Source organism: Eutrigla gurnardus, assembly GCF_963514095.1.
Source record: "Eutrigla gurnardus genome assembly, chromosome: 1".
In the NCBI taxonomy this organism is placed as follows: Eukaryota; Metazoa; Chordata; class Actinopteri; order Perciformes; family Triglidae; genus Eutrigla; species Eutrigla gurnardus.
The window spans coordinates 36370579-36383868 of record NC_139915.1 but is presented as its reverse complement, the minus strand read 5'-3'; the positions used below and the strand labels follow the sequence as shown (position 1 = coordinate 36383868).

The window sequence follows — 13290 nt, the reverse complement described above, 5'->3', positions numbered from 1 at the left end:
GAACAGTCGGCTTGTGATGCCGTTGAAGTGGTACAGTCGGCTTGTGATGCCGTGGGAGTGGTACAGTCGGCTTGTGATGCCGTGGGAGTGGTACAGTCGGCTTGTGATGCCGTTGGAGTGGTACAGTCGGCTTGTGATGCCGTGGGAGTGGTACAGTCGGCTTGTGATGCCGTGGGAGTGGTACAGTCGGCTTGTGATGCTGTTGGAGTGGAACAGTCGGCTTGTGATGCCGTTGGAGTGGAACAGTCGGCTTGTGATGCCGTTGGAGTGGAACAGTCGGCTTGTGATGCTGTGGGAGTGGAACAGTCGGCTTGTGATGCTGTGGGAGTGGAACAGTCGGCTTGTGATGCTGTGGGAGTGGAACAGTCGGCTTGTGATGCTGTGGGAGTGGTATCATAACGTTAAAAATACCACAACATTGACTTTGTTTGAGCACCAAGCATTATAAACACAGCTGAAACCTCCGGTTCTGAGAAGTGAAGCCGAAGCTGAAGTGCCTTAAAACTGTCATTCTTTAGTCTTCAATCCAGCATGATGTTCATTTAGTACATTACGGTCCATTTAGAGTCCACCAGACCAGAAAGCAGGGGATGATTAAGGGGGCGGGGCTTACCTGCTGATTGACAGGTGGCTCCCAATGCTAGCTGCTGGGATGACTTTAACAGGTAGCTTTTCCCGGACTGATTTATGTCAGCGTTTAACGGGAATGACACGTGTGAATATATGACATCCTCTTCCTCGTGCGATGCCGGCTGAGTGAATGTGTCCGTTGTGTTTTTGTGTCTCGGTCTGGTCAAGTTCACGATGAGTGTTGATGGTCGCCGTGGGAACCCCCGGGAGGCGGACAGAAAGCTGCTTCAGCCTCTTCAAATGTGGAGGAAGCCCTCCTCATCATCATCATCATCACTTCCCCTCTTTACACTAATCAAATACCCGGTGAAAGTCAGGAGTCGGTGGCGGTGTGTGAAGCTCTGAAATCACACGCTGCTCCGTCTCAAAATAACAGCCAGTGGAAGCGTCCTTCCCTGTAAATAATTTATTTATAGGCTGCAGCGCACAAAGAGCAGCTCCCCGAAGCCCACGGAGCTCAGGGAGCTGCTTCAGCTTCATAAAGAAACCACTACACCGATATTCCAGGAGGCCAGAAGCTTTTAAGATGGCTGCAGCGGCGAGGAGGAGGAGGAGGAGGAGGAGGAGGAGGAGGAGGAGGAGGAAGGAGACGGGGCTGAGGTTTAGAGAAGAGGTCTGCTGAGAGAAACAAAAGAAACACCAAACTAAAGTCCCCGCTTGCTGTTGAATGGTACGATCCACCAGCACCCCCCACCCTCCTAACTCCCAAACACTGATAACGTTCACAGCACCGCTCCCACCTCCAGCGGTATCACACGGCAACTGTCGCTTAGCAACCGGGAACATGTTGTGCCTTGTTCTGTGTACACAGTGAGAATGCAGCTTTTTTTTTTTACGAGCAAAAGCTCAGCAGAGACTCTGGAGACGGAGAGCAGAGTCCAGGTCCGGGGTCCAGGTCTCGGTGCTGGACCAGGGAGGACCTTCAGGGATTCATTGTCATTGTGCAACACGGTTGACTACGCAACGAAATGTGGTCGCAGCTCATTGGCTGCACAAGACAAACAAATGAAAAGGTGATTCTGTTATTAGAATCTGAAGGAATGTAAATGAGGGAATGATGCACGGCCATTCAAAATACAGCGCTAAATGCAAACGGGTGAAGTGCCCCTTTAACGGCGTCCGAGCTGCCGGCGAGGTTCTTCCATCGTAGCGTCTCCGTGTTCGCTGCATTTCAAGAGAAGGACTTGAGGAGGAGAGAGGCCGACCTTTAGTGAGTGCATTTCCAGGAACACTCATATAATTAGGGTGGAGCAGTTGAAGAAATCAAGGACTACACGCCGAGTGTGTGTGTGTGTGTGTGTGTGTGTGTGTGTGTGTGTGTGTGTGTGTGTGCACTAACACGAGCGCTCATCGTCACTTTGATATTCAGCTACATGATTCATCAGAGTCAAGACTCCGAACTCGGACTCTGAGTCATCAGAATCAAACTCTCCGTCTTCCCCCTCTCATCCTGTTGCAATCCTTCTTCTTCATCTTCCCGACTAGCATCACTTCGACACGTGTCAATATACGCTCGTTACAGCGCTAGTCTTTAAACAGTGAAACCGCTTAGATTCAGGAAAAAAAGACATTCGTTATTTTCACCCTAAATTTAGAAAAAATGTGAAATTCATCAATTTGATTAACTTTGAGAGCAAAGTTAGACTATTAAGTGGTCTAGTTAAGAGATTTCAACAGGGGGCGTCATCACAGTGTCATCACAGCACGTCATCACAGTGTGTCATCACAGCACGTCATCACAGTGTCATCACAGTGTCATCACAGCACGTCATCACAGTGTGTCATCACAGCACGTCATCACAGTGTGTCATCACAGCACGTCATCACAGTGTCATCACAGTGTCATCACAGTGTCATCACAGTGTGTCATCACAGCACGTCATCACAGCACGTCATCACAGTGTCATCACAGTGTCATCACAGCACGTCATCATAGTCACTCACTCATTCACTCACTTGCTCACTCACTCGCTCGCTCACTCACTCATTCACTCACTCACTCACTCACTCACTCGCTCATTCACTCACTCATTCACTCACTCACTCACTCATTCACTCACTCACTCATTCACTCACTCACTCATTCACTCACTCATTCACTCACTCACTCACTCACTCACTCACTCATTCACTCACTCATTCACTCACTCACTCATTCACTCATTCACTCATTCACTCACTCACTCACTCACTCATTCACTCACTCACTCACTCACTCACTCATTCACTCACTCACTCATTCACTCATTCGCTCACTCACTCACTCGCTCATTCACTCACTCACTCACTCACTCACTCGCTCATTCACTCACTCACTCACTCACTCATTCACTCATTCACTCACTCACTCACTCACTCACTCACTCACTCGCTCATTCACTCACTCATTCACTCACTCACTCACTCACTCATTCACTCACTCACTCACTCACTCATTCACTCACTCACTCGCTCATTCACTCACTCATTCACTCACTCACTCACTCACTCATTCACTCACTCACTCATTCACTCATTCACTCACTCACTCACTCACTCATTCACTCACTCACTCACTCACTCACTCACTCACTCACTCATTCACTCACTCACTCGCTCATTCACTCACTCATTCACTCACTCACTCACTCACTCATTCACTCACTCACTCACTCACTCATTCACTCACTCACTCACTCACTCACTCACTCACTCACTCACTCACTCATTCACTCACTCACTCGCTCATTCACTCACTCATTCACTCACTCACTCATTCACTCATTCACTCACTCACTCACTCGCTCATTCACTCACTCATTCACTCACTCACTCACTCACTCACTCACTCACTCACTCACTCACTCACTCAGTGTGCCCCCCCCCCCCCCAACAGGAATTGGTCACGTTAAACACAACCCGTCTTCCAGCTTTAGGAAGAGACGTTTGGGTGTTGAACGCAGCGTGGTAAATCAGAGTGCTGACGGTCGTAGCTGAAGAATGTCAACGAGTTGTGTAGCCAAAGAACATATTCACGTGTGTGTGTGTGTGTGTGTGTGTGTGTGTGTGTGTGTGTGTCCAGCCTTCAAGCGTAGTTACATAATGGTGTGAAAAGACGGAGCGTGTTACATAAGGCTACGTTTATAGTGTGCTAGTGTGGACCAGAGTGCATCATGGGAACCCTCAGTGTGCGTGGTAGAAACCAAACAGCTGTTTGGAGCGTTTTCTCTCTAATTACCAAAAACGTCCGGCGATCCCGGGGGCGACGTTCGTTGGATTAAAGACGGATCCGCCTCGCCGTCTTCATCACTTGCTCGTGGTCTCATCCGTCATTCGGCAGCGAGGACGGCGAGGAGCACGACGACATCACAAGCTGCTTCGTCTTTAAAGTAGTTTGTGAAAGTCTTCAGTTCGGTGAGATAATAAACCTGATACATCTGAGTTCCTATAATTAAGAATAAACAATCTCATAAATTTGAACTCTTAAGTTCAATCAACTATGCATCCTGTTACTTAAGGTACTTTTTTCAGGAATAGTTGATCTTATTTGCAATATTGAGTTCATTCAAAAAACAGACTTTGAGGTGGGAAATAAGCTGACAGAACTAAAACCTCACGTCTTTTTTTCACAGTGAAGCATTTTGGGTAACCTGCTCCTTTCACACCTGTCATCTAGCATCATAATCGGATCTACTGCTGAATGTTCAGCAGCAGGATTTGATCGTTGGCAGCAAACCAACTTGTTCTGATTGTCTTTGAAGAGCGACGGCGAGGTCAGCGGCCGCCGCCATCACGAATATTGCAATTAGGAAGATTGGCAGGAGGACGGGAAGAAAGTGCTAACATTAGCACATCCGTGGTTTAAAATGAAGCCTTTTCCCTTCAAGGCCACTCGGAGCCGCAATCAGCAGCATGAATCACCTTGCTCTGCGCTGCAATGCAAAACGTGCTGAACAACCACGAAGATCTTCAGTTAGTTCAGAAAACAAAGACAAAACATCAAATCCTCAAGAGAAGCTGCAGTGAGTGAAGCTTAGCGAAGTCCAGATGATCCATGTTCTTTAGGCCTATGCCGCTAACGTGTGGCGGCGCTACCACAGAACTGTCACTTTCTGCCACCAGTTTGGCCCCGCCCCCAAAAAACGGCATTGTTGTTTACAAACATAACAAAGTGGATTGCACTCAGGGTTCCTCCACCGTCTCAAATTCAAGCTCTTTCCAAGCATTTCCAGGTGCATTTCCATGCTTTTCCAGCCCCTTCCAGCTGTGGTAAACTCCATCTTTGTATCAATCCAATGGTCAGTATTCAGTCTACTTATTCTGTCACTTGTTCATCACATTAAATGAGATGTTATTGTCCTCTAAACAACCAACATGATGTTTGGAGACAGCTTTTTACAGAAGGACCACAAATGAAAGGAAAACTAATTCCACTAACAGATCCACAGAAATATAATCACCAACTATTTTCATCATCTGTTCATCATCAAAAGGCATTTTTCATAAAGAAATGTCAGAAAATGCTGTTTTCAGTCTCTCAGATATGGAGATCTTGTGTGTGTATTGTGAGGATCGTATTGACTCGCTGTTTGTGTGTCTCTCAGGTGAACCAGGAGAACGTGGTCAAGGTGGGTCACAGACAGGTGGTCAACATGATCCGCCAGGGGGGCAACCGGCTCCTGATCAAGGTGGTGACCGTGAGCCGGAATCTGGACCCCGACGACACGGCACGCAAAAAAGGTACCTGGAGAGTCTGGATGTAGATCCTGACCAGACCTGCTAACCGTCCCCCCTCCCGTATTAAAACACACCGAACACTGCAGCGAGGCCGCATGCTGACTAATGATGTGTTATGTAAGGTTTTCCCTCAGAGGCAGATAGAAATCTGACTTAGTGTGTGTTCACGATGCAAACAACACAAATAACACAGAACCAGAAGAGTCACCAATTCAAACTCACCTGACCCTCTCTATTCCAATGACCTATATGTGACCATTCCGATGTTAAATGCTAGTGCTGCTCCTAGCTGGGGGGGGGGGGGGGGGGGATCAAATGATTATTTTTTAGATTAATCTAACGACTCATTTAAGAATAATTATTAATGAATTAATTTGACGTTTTTAACGAGACAGGCTCGCTATCGAGCCGTATCTTTTTCCTCTCGTCAATATATTTTCAGAAAATCTTGATTAGCATAATGCTAATTTTAAAGTGATTCTTGACTCCTGACTCCATGTACGGTGTTGATTTTATGATTTTATGTGTAAACGTGCATATTTGTTTATCTTGTGCGGGGTCAGTGCATTTTATTTATTTAACTTAATTTTATTATCTTTCTTTTGTGTACTCCATCTTTTTATTGTGCTTCTATTGTGTTTTATCTTGTTGTTTGGAAAACCTTGTGCTGAAATCGTGCTGTATAAATAAAGTGGATTTGATTATGCTAGCGAGATTCAAAGTCAATAACATTGCTTACGGATGACAAACAGTAAAACAATAATTTGGCAGCATGTTTAGTAACAAGACAAGCTAGCTATCAAGACGAATAAATAAATAATAAATAAACAGTTGTTATTTATTGCTGTTATCGTATGCAAAGTAATTGCAAATTTACTTCCAGGGCGATGCTAACTTCCTGTTGGCCGACAAAAAAATACATCATCCCTGCACCGCTCTAAACTATGAGGAATTAATGACACCCTGCAGCCAATCAGAATGGAGTATTCACCCAGACCATGATAACTTACGTACCTGTACCTGTATCTGTCTCCCTCAGCTCCCCCGCCGCCGAAGAGGGCCCCCACCACGGCCCTGTCCATGCGCTCCAAGTCCATGACCTCTGAACTGGAGGAACTCGGTACGAGCGTCCTGGTTTGACCTTTTGCTCACATTGTCATTGGGAAGTCTAACAGTCTCTCTCTTCTTCTTCTTTCTTATCCTCATTGATTGGTTAATCCCTCAATAGTGGATAAAGGTAAGCAGTTAATGCTGCGTAACCTTTTGCCATCCATTTTGCTCAACTGAAACATCCATCGGCTCGCCGCAGCTGAATGCAGCTTCTGTTCAGGCGTATGCAATTTGAGACGCCACCATTTGCCTCTTAAAAAAAAAGATGCTTTTCCTGCCTCCTCATCTCCACCATGCATGACGGCTAAGAGCCCGCAACCATGAGCTGTCGCTATGGCTAGTCCAAAATATGGCATTAGCATGATGTTGTTGTTTTTTTATGTTTTTATACGTGTATGTGTGTGTGTGGTGAGTACCACTTCACGGGAAACGCTGTCTGCTGCATTAAAAGTGCTGTGTCGTCCTTATACCTTCTGACAGGCAGGGCAGTCAGCGTTTCTGAGCCTCACGGGCTGAAGAGACACTGGAGGGAACATTGGTGCTGGCCTAAGAGAGGAGGGAGGGAGGGAAGGAAGGAAGGAAGGAAGGAAGGAAGGGAGGAAGGAAGGAAGGAAGGAAGGAAGGAAGGAAGGAGTCATCTTGGTTTTTAGCCTTCTCCATCTTGGTTTTTAGCCTTCTCCATCATGGGTTTTAGCCTTCTCCATCTTGGTTATTAGCCTTCTCCATCTTGGTTATTAGCCTTCTCCATCTTGGTTATTAGCCTTCTCCATCTTGTTTTTTAGCCTTCTCCATCATGGGTTTTAGCCTTCTCCATCATGGGTTTTAGCCTTCTCCATCTTGGTTTTTAGCCTTCTCCATCTTGGTTATTAGCCTTCTCCATCTTGGTTATTAGCCTTCTCCATCTTGGTTATTAGCCTTCTCCATCATGGTTTTTAGCCTTCTCCATCATGGGTTTTAGCCTTCTCCATCATGGTTTTTAGCCTTCTCCATCTTGGTTTTTAGCCTTCTCCATCTTGGTTTTTAGCCTTCTCCATCTTGGTTTTTAGCCTTCTCCATCATGGTTATTAGCCTTCTCCATCTTGGTTTTTAGCCTTCTCCATCTTGGTTATTAGCCTTCTACATCATGGCTTTTAGCCTTCTCCATCTTGGTTATTAGCCTTCTCCATCATGGTTTTTAGCCTTCTCCATCTTGGTTATTAGCCTTCTCCATCATGGTTTTTAGCCTTCTCCATCTTGGTTATTAGCCTTCTCCATCATGGGTTTTAGCCTTCTCCATCTTGGTTTTTAGCCTTCTCCATCATGGTTTTTAGCCTTCTCCATCTTGGGTTTTAGCCTTCTCCATCATGGGTTTTAGCCTTCTCCATCTTGGTTTTTAGCCTTCTCCATCATGGTTTTTAGCCTTCTCCATCTTGGTTTTTAGCCTTCTCCATCTTGGTTATTAGCCTTCTCCATCATGGCTTTTAGCCTTCTCCATCTTGGTTATTAGCCTTCTCCATCATGGTTTTTAGCCTTCTCCATCTTGGTTATTAGCCTTCTCCATCATGGGTTTTAGCCTTCTCCATCATGGGTTTTAGCCTTCTCCATCTTGGTTTTTAGCCTTCTCCATCATGGTTTTTAGCCTTCTCCATCTTGGTTTTTAGCCTTCTCCATCTTGGTTATTAGCCTTCTCCATCATGGCTTTTAGCCTTCTCCATCTTGGTTATTAGCCTTCTCCATCATGGTTTTTAGCCTTCTCCATCTTGGTTATTAGCCTTCTCCATCATGGGTTTTAGCCTTCTCCATCATGGTTTTAAGCCTTCTCCATCATGGTTTTAAGCCTTCTCCATCATGGTTTTAAGCCTTCTCCATCATGGGTTTTAGCCTTCTCCATCTTGGTTATTAGCCTTCTCCATCATGGCTTTTAGCCTTCTCCATCTTGGTTATTAGCCTTCTCCATCATGGGTTTTAGCCTTCTCCATCATGGGTTTTAGCCTTCTCCATCTTGGTTTTTAGCCTTCTCCATCATGGTTTTTAGCCTTCTCCATCTTGGTTTTTAGCCTTCTCCATCTTGGTTATTAGCCTTCTCCATCATGGCTTTTAGCCTTCTCCATCTTGGTTATTAGCCTTCTCCATCATGGTTTTTAGCCTTCTCCATCTTGGTTATTAGCCTTCTCCATCATGGGTTTTAGCCTTCTCCATCATGGTTTTAAGCCTTCTCCATCATGGTTTTAAGCCTTCTCCATCATGGTTTTAAGCCTTCTCCATCATGGGTTTTAGCCTTCTCCATCTTGGTTATTAGCCTTCTCCATCATGGCTTTTAGCCTTCTCCATCTTGGTTATTAGCCTTCCAGTGTTTCCCCTAGAATTTTTTTCAGGCCCGGTGGTACCCACCGAAAAAACCCTAAACAGACGAGACGTGTGGGATGGTGTATTGGTGCAGTTGGATTAAGTCAGGTGGCACAGCAAGCAGTCTGCAATTCTGCAATTATTATATTTGCATTCAACATTTTTGTTCAACCAGAGTGTATTCAAAATTACAAGGAGAGAGTGACTTATTAAGGTGCTGGTTGATGGAAATGATCAGGGTCCAGAAAAATATGTCTGGAAAATGATGAGCATCACATTAATAGCTACAGATACTGTAAAACACTACAACGACATATGAGTGCATATATTGTCTTATTTTATCAAGTAAAATATAAGTTATAGGTTTACTCAACAGCAGTTAACTCAAAGTTCCACATCTTATCAAAAACAATCCTCCCCCCCGAGGAGGGGGGGCAAACGGGCTTTGGCCGGTTGTACATACGTCATCACGTCCTAATACTACACACACATGGCGTGATGTTATTTTTAAGGAGCGCCGTCTCTGCTTATATTTCTCGACAACACTCGACCTGCATCAGCGCATGTGCGCACGAGCGGATCTGTGCGAGCAGACAGCGCGAGCGCAGCGGGTTTTGGACGGAGACACACAGCGGCATTTTTATTATGTAAAAATAAATAATAATGTAATGTAATAAAATAAATATTATGGACCCTATGGACCGGTTCCGCTCACACCGCGAGTCTGAAGAGTGCAACAGCTTATCAAAATACAGTGTCAACGTTCCGTGTTTTCAAAGTAGAAAGCGACAAGTACACGGAAGAAGAACGTAGCGGGAGCGCGCGTCTTGCGGAGCAAGTCTGCTGTGCTGCGCGGAGGCGCTCCTAATGTAAATGATTATTGATTTATGAATGAATTGATAGGTGGCTTATTTTTGGTATATTGATTTTTTTTTTGGCCTGGCGGCAGGTCTCCTTGGCCTGGCGGGTCGCCAGGCCTGTACAATGGTAGGGGAAACACTGGCCTTCTCCATCTTGGTTATTAGCCTACTCCATCATGGCTTTTAGCCTTCTCCATCATGGTTTTTAGCCTTCTCCATCTTGGTTATTAGCCTTCTCCATCATGGCTTTAAGCCTTCTCCATCATGGCTTTTAGCCTTCTCCATCATGGTTTTTAGCCTTCTACATCTTGGTTATTAGCCTTCTCCATCATGGGTTTTAGCCTTCTACATCTTGGTTATTAGCCTTCTCCATCATGGTTTTTAGCCTTCTACATCTTGGTTATTAGCCTTCTCCATCATGGTTTTTAGCCTTCTACATCTTGGTTATTAGCCTTCTCCATCATGGGTTTTAGCCTTCTCCATCATGGCTTTTAGCCTTCTCCATCTTGGTTTTTAGCCTTCTCCATCATGGGTTTTAGCCTTCTCCATCTTGGTTATTAGCCTTCTCCATCATGGTTTTTAGCCTTCTCCATCTTGGTTATTAGCCTTCTCCATCATGGGTTTTAGCCTTCTCCATCATGGCTTTAAGCCTTCTCCATCTTGGTTTTTAGCCTTCTCCATCATGGGTTTTAGCCTTCTCCATCTTGGTTATTAGCCTTCTCCATCATGGTTTTTAGCCTTCTCCATCTTGGTTATTAGCCTTCTCCATCATGGGTTTTAGCCTTCTCCATCATGGTTTTTAGCCTTCTCCATCATGGCTTTTAGCCTTCTCCATCATGGGTTTTAGCCTTCTCCATCTTGGTTTTTAGCCTTCTCCATCATGGCTTTTAGGCTTCTCCATCATGGGTTTTAGCCTTCTCCATCTTGGTTTTTAGCCTTCTCCATCATGGGTTTTAGCCTTCTCCATCATGGCTTTTAGCCTTCTCCATCTTGGTTTTTAGCCTTCTCCATCTTGGTTATTAGCCTTCTCCATCATGGGTTTTAGCCTTCTCCATCATGGCTTTAAGCCTTCTCCATCTTGTTTTTTAGCCTTCTCCATCATGGGTTTTAGCCTTCTCCATCATGGGTTTTAGCCTTGTCCATCATGGGTTTTAGCCTTCTCCATCTTGGTTATTAGCCTTCTCCATCTTGGTTTTTAGCCTTCTCCATCTTGGTTATTAGCCTTCTCCATCATGGCTTTTAGCCTTCTCCATCTTGGTTTTTAGCCTTCTCCATCATGGCTTTTCGCCTTCTCCATCTTGGTTATTATACTTCTCCATCATGGCTTTTAGCCTTCTCCATCATGGCTTTAAGCCTTCTCCATCTTGGTTTTTAGCCTTCTCCATCATGGGTTTTAGCCTTCTCCATCATGGGTTTTAGCCTTCTCCATCTTGGTTATTAGCCCTCTCCATCTTGGTTTTTAGCCTTCTCCATCTTGGTTATTAGCCTTCTCCATCATGGTTTTTAGCCTTCTCCATCATGGCTTTTAGCCTTCTCCATCATGGTTTTAAGCCTTCTCCATCATGGTTTTAAGCCTTCTCCATCATGGGTTTTAGCCTTCTCCATCTTGGATTTTAGACATGACAGGGTGGAGCTAAGAACAACTGAACGCTGGATAAGACATCTTTAAGTGAATAGACTTCTATACGATCAGAGAGGTGTCGCTCCCTGATGGCCAGTAGAAAGAATGCAGGTTTAAGGCACTTCAGATTTGGCTTGACTTTTCAGAACTGGAGGTTGCCGTCTGATTTCTCACAGGAAATTGTAAAGCAAAGATAGGGGGGTTTAGCTCAGGAGGTAGAGCGTTGGACTGGCAACCGGAAGATTGCCGGTTAGATCCCCGGCTCCTGGTGTCCCTGAGCAAGACACCTCACCCCAATTGCTCCTGACGAGCTGGCTCCTGGGAGCTCCTGTCAACCACGCGGGGCGACAGGAGCCCCCAGGAGCTGTGAATGTGTGAGTGAATGGGTGAATGACAGTCATTCCTGTAAAACACTTTGGAGAAAAAGGCTATATAGGCCATTTACCATTTACCAAAGATGGTAAGCTACTCCACATCTGATGTGTCAATAAAGTTAGTTCAAGAGGAACTTAACATGAATCACCAGAGCGGCGGCGGGTTCTTGAATAGCAGCTTGTGATCTACTGTATACTCTTCGGGGTGAATCTTTAATAGTGCAGCTTTGTGATTCCAAGGTGAGCAGGCAGATGAAGGACAGGAGAGGGATTCTACTTACATCGCAGGTTGCTGACAGAAAACACCTCTGATCAGCATGTTTCTTCCCGAGCTGCTTATTTGACACGTCCGCCTCTCATTCGTTGTACTTGTGTTCTCGTCACAGTTTTACTCGTGTGCATACTTGGATTTCAGGTTCCTACTAGAACATTCATACACTGTGCTGCAGCAGCTCTACTCAGCCTGTCTCTGAAACGCCCACTCTGTTGTGATTGGTCAACTGCTGAGTGTGTTTGTCAGAAATGTCCCGCCCCCTCACCATAACCACACAACAGGAGTTGTTTGCTGAGGAATAGTGATTAAAAAAAATGTTTTAGCCTCTTGTTCTTCAGCTCCTCTTCCTTTGTCCAGACGAAAGACATTTACGTTTTTCACAGCGTCTTCTCAACATGGCAGATGTTACGCTAATGTGTTGGTGACATCACCACTTTATGGAGGCGACAGACTTTCTGTGGGGGAAAGGAATGCTGTGTTCACACCAAAGCAAAGCAAATGTTCACCTTACGTCAGGAGGAGGCGGGGCTTCACCTCCACGTAGACCCCCAACCAGGTCTCCTCCATCACAACTGAAATCACCACTATTTCTGCTTTGTACATGTTGAAGTCTCAGATCCACAAGGACACCAGACCCCATCCAGTCTGGGTTCATGACATCATCATGACATCATCCAGAGGTGCTCAGTAGGTTTCACCAAGCTGGACTCACTGGATCTAGCAGGACCCACGTGGGCTGATTCACCACAGCTGGAGGAACCAGAATAAAGTATTGATCTGTGATTTAATATCAATAACCAGATGTAAAGGATGCTGAAATAACTCCATCGTGATGGTTATCAGTAAAAAAAGTGCTGAGTCATGCTTTGTTAGGTCTGTCTGCAAGACCACAAGATAACTGCTGTTAAAACGCTGGTTTTCTGAATGGAGTCTGGTTGATGGTGCTAGGCTACGCTAACATTGTAGCTGCTCCATCAACACTCCAAATAAGGTCATCTAGACGTAAATACAGCAGAGACCTTGTTGTTTGGACCACAGACAGTCTCTGGTTCCTCACATAGTCTGGTCTGGTCTCTGGACTAATGTGAGCTACTATCTAGACCTCTGGGGGACCACAGACAGTCTCTGGTTCCTCCACATAGTCTGGTCTGGTCTCTGGACTAATGTGAGCTACTATCTAGACCTCTGGGGGACCACAGACAGTCTCTGGTTCCTCCACATAGTCTGGTCTGGTCTCTGGACTAATGTGAGCTACTATCTAGACCTCTGGGGGACCACAGACAGTCTCTGGTTCCTCCACATAGTCTGGTCCGGTCTCTGGACTCATGGTGTCTACTATCTAGACCTCTGGGGGACCACAGACAGTCTCTGGTTCCTCCA

General features: G+C 45.5%; 1 protein-coding gene across 1 annotated transcript in view; it reads left to right on the top strand.

The window, feature by feature from the left end:
* The window catches only part of LOC311018589 (SH3 and multiple ankyrin repeat domains protein 2-like), an 85126-nt gene that overhangs the window by 53160 nt on the left and 18676 nt on the right, over window positions 1-13290 (top strand). The window contains 2 exon segments of the mRNA XM_084017617.1: window positions 5214-5349; window positions 6386-6466. Coding sequence (XP_083873743.1) covers window positions 5214-5349; window positions 6386-6466 — 217 coding nt within the window.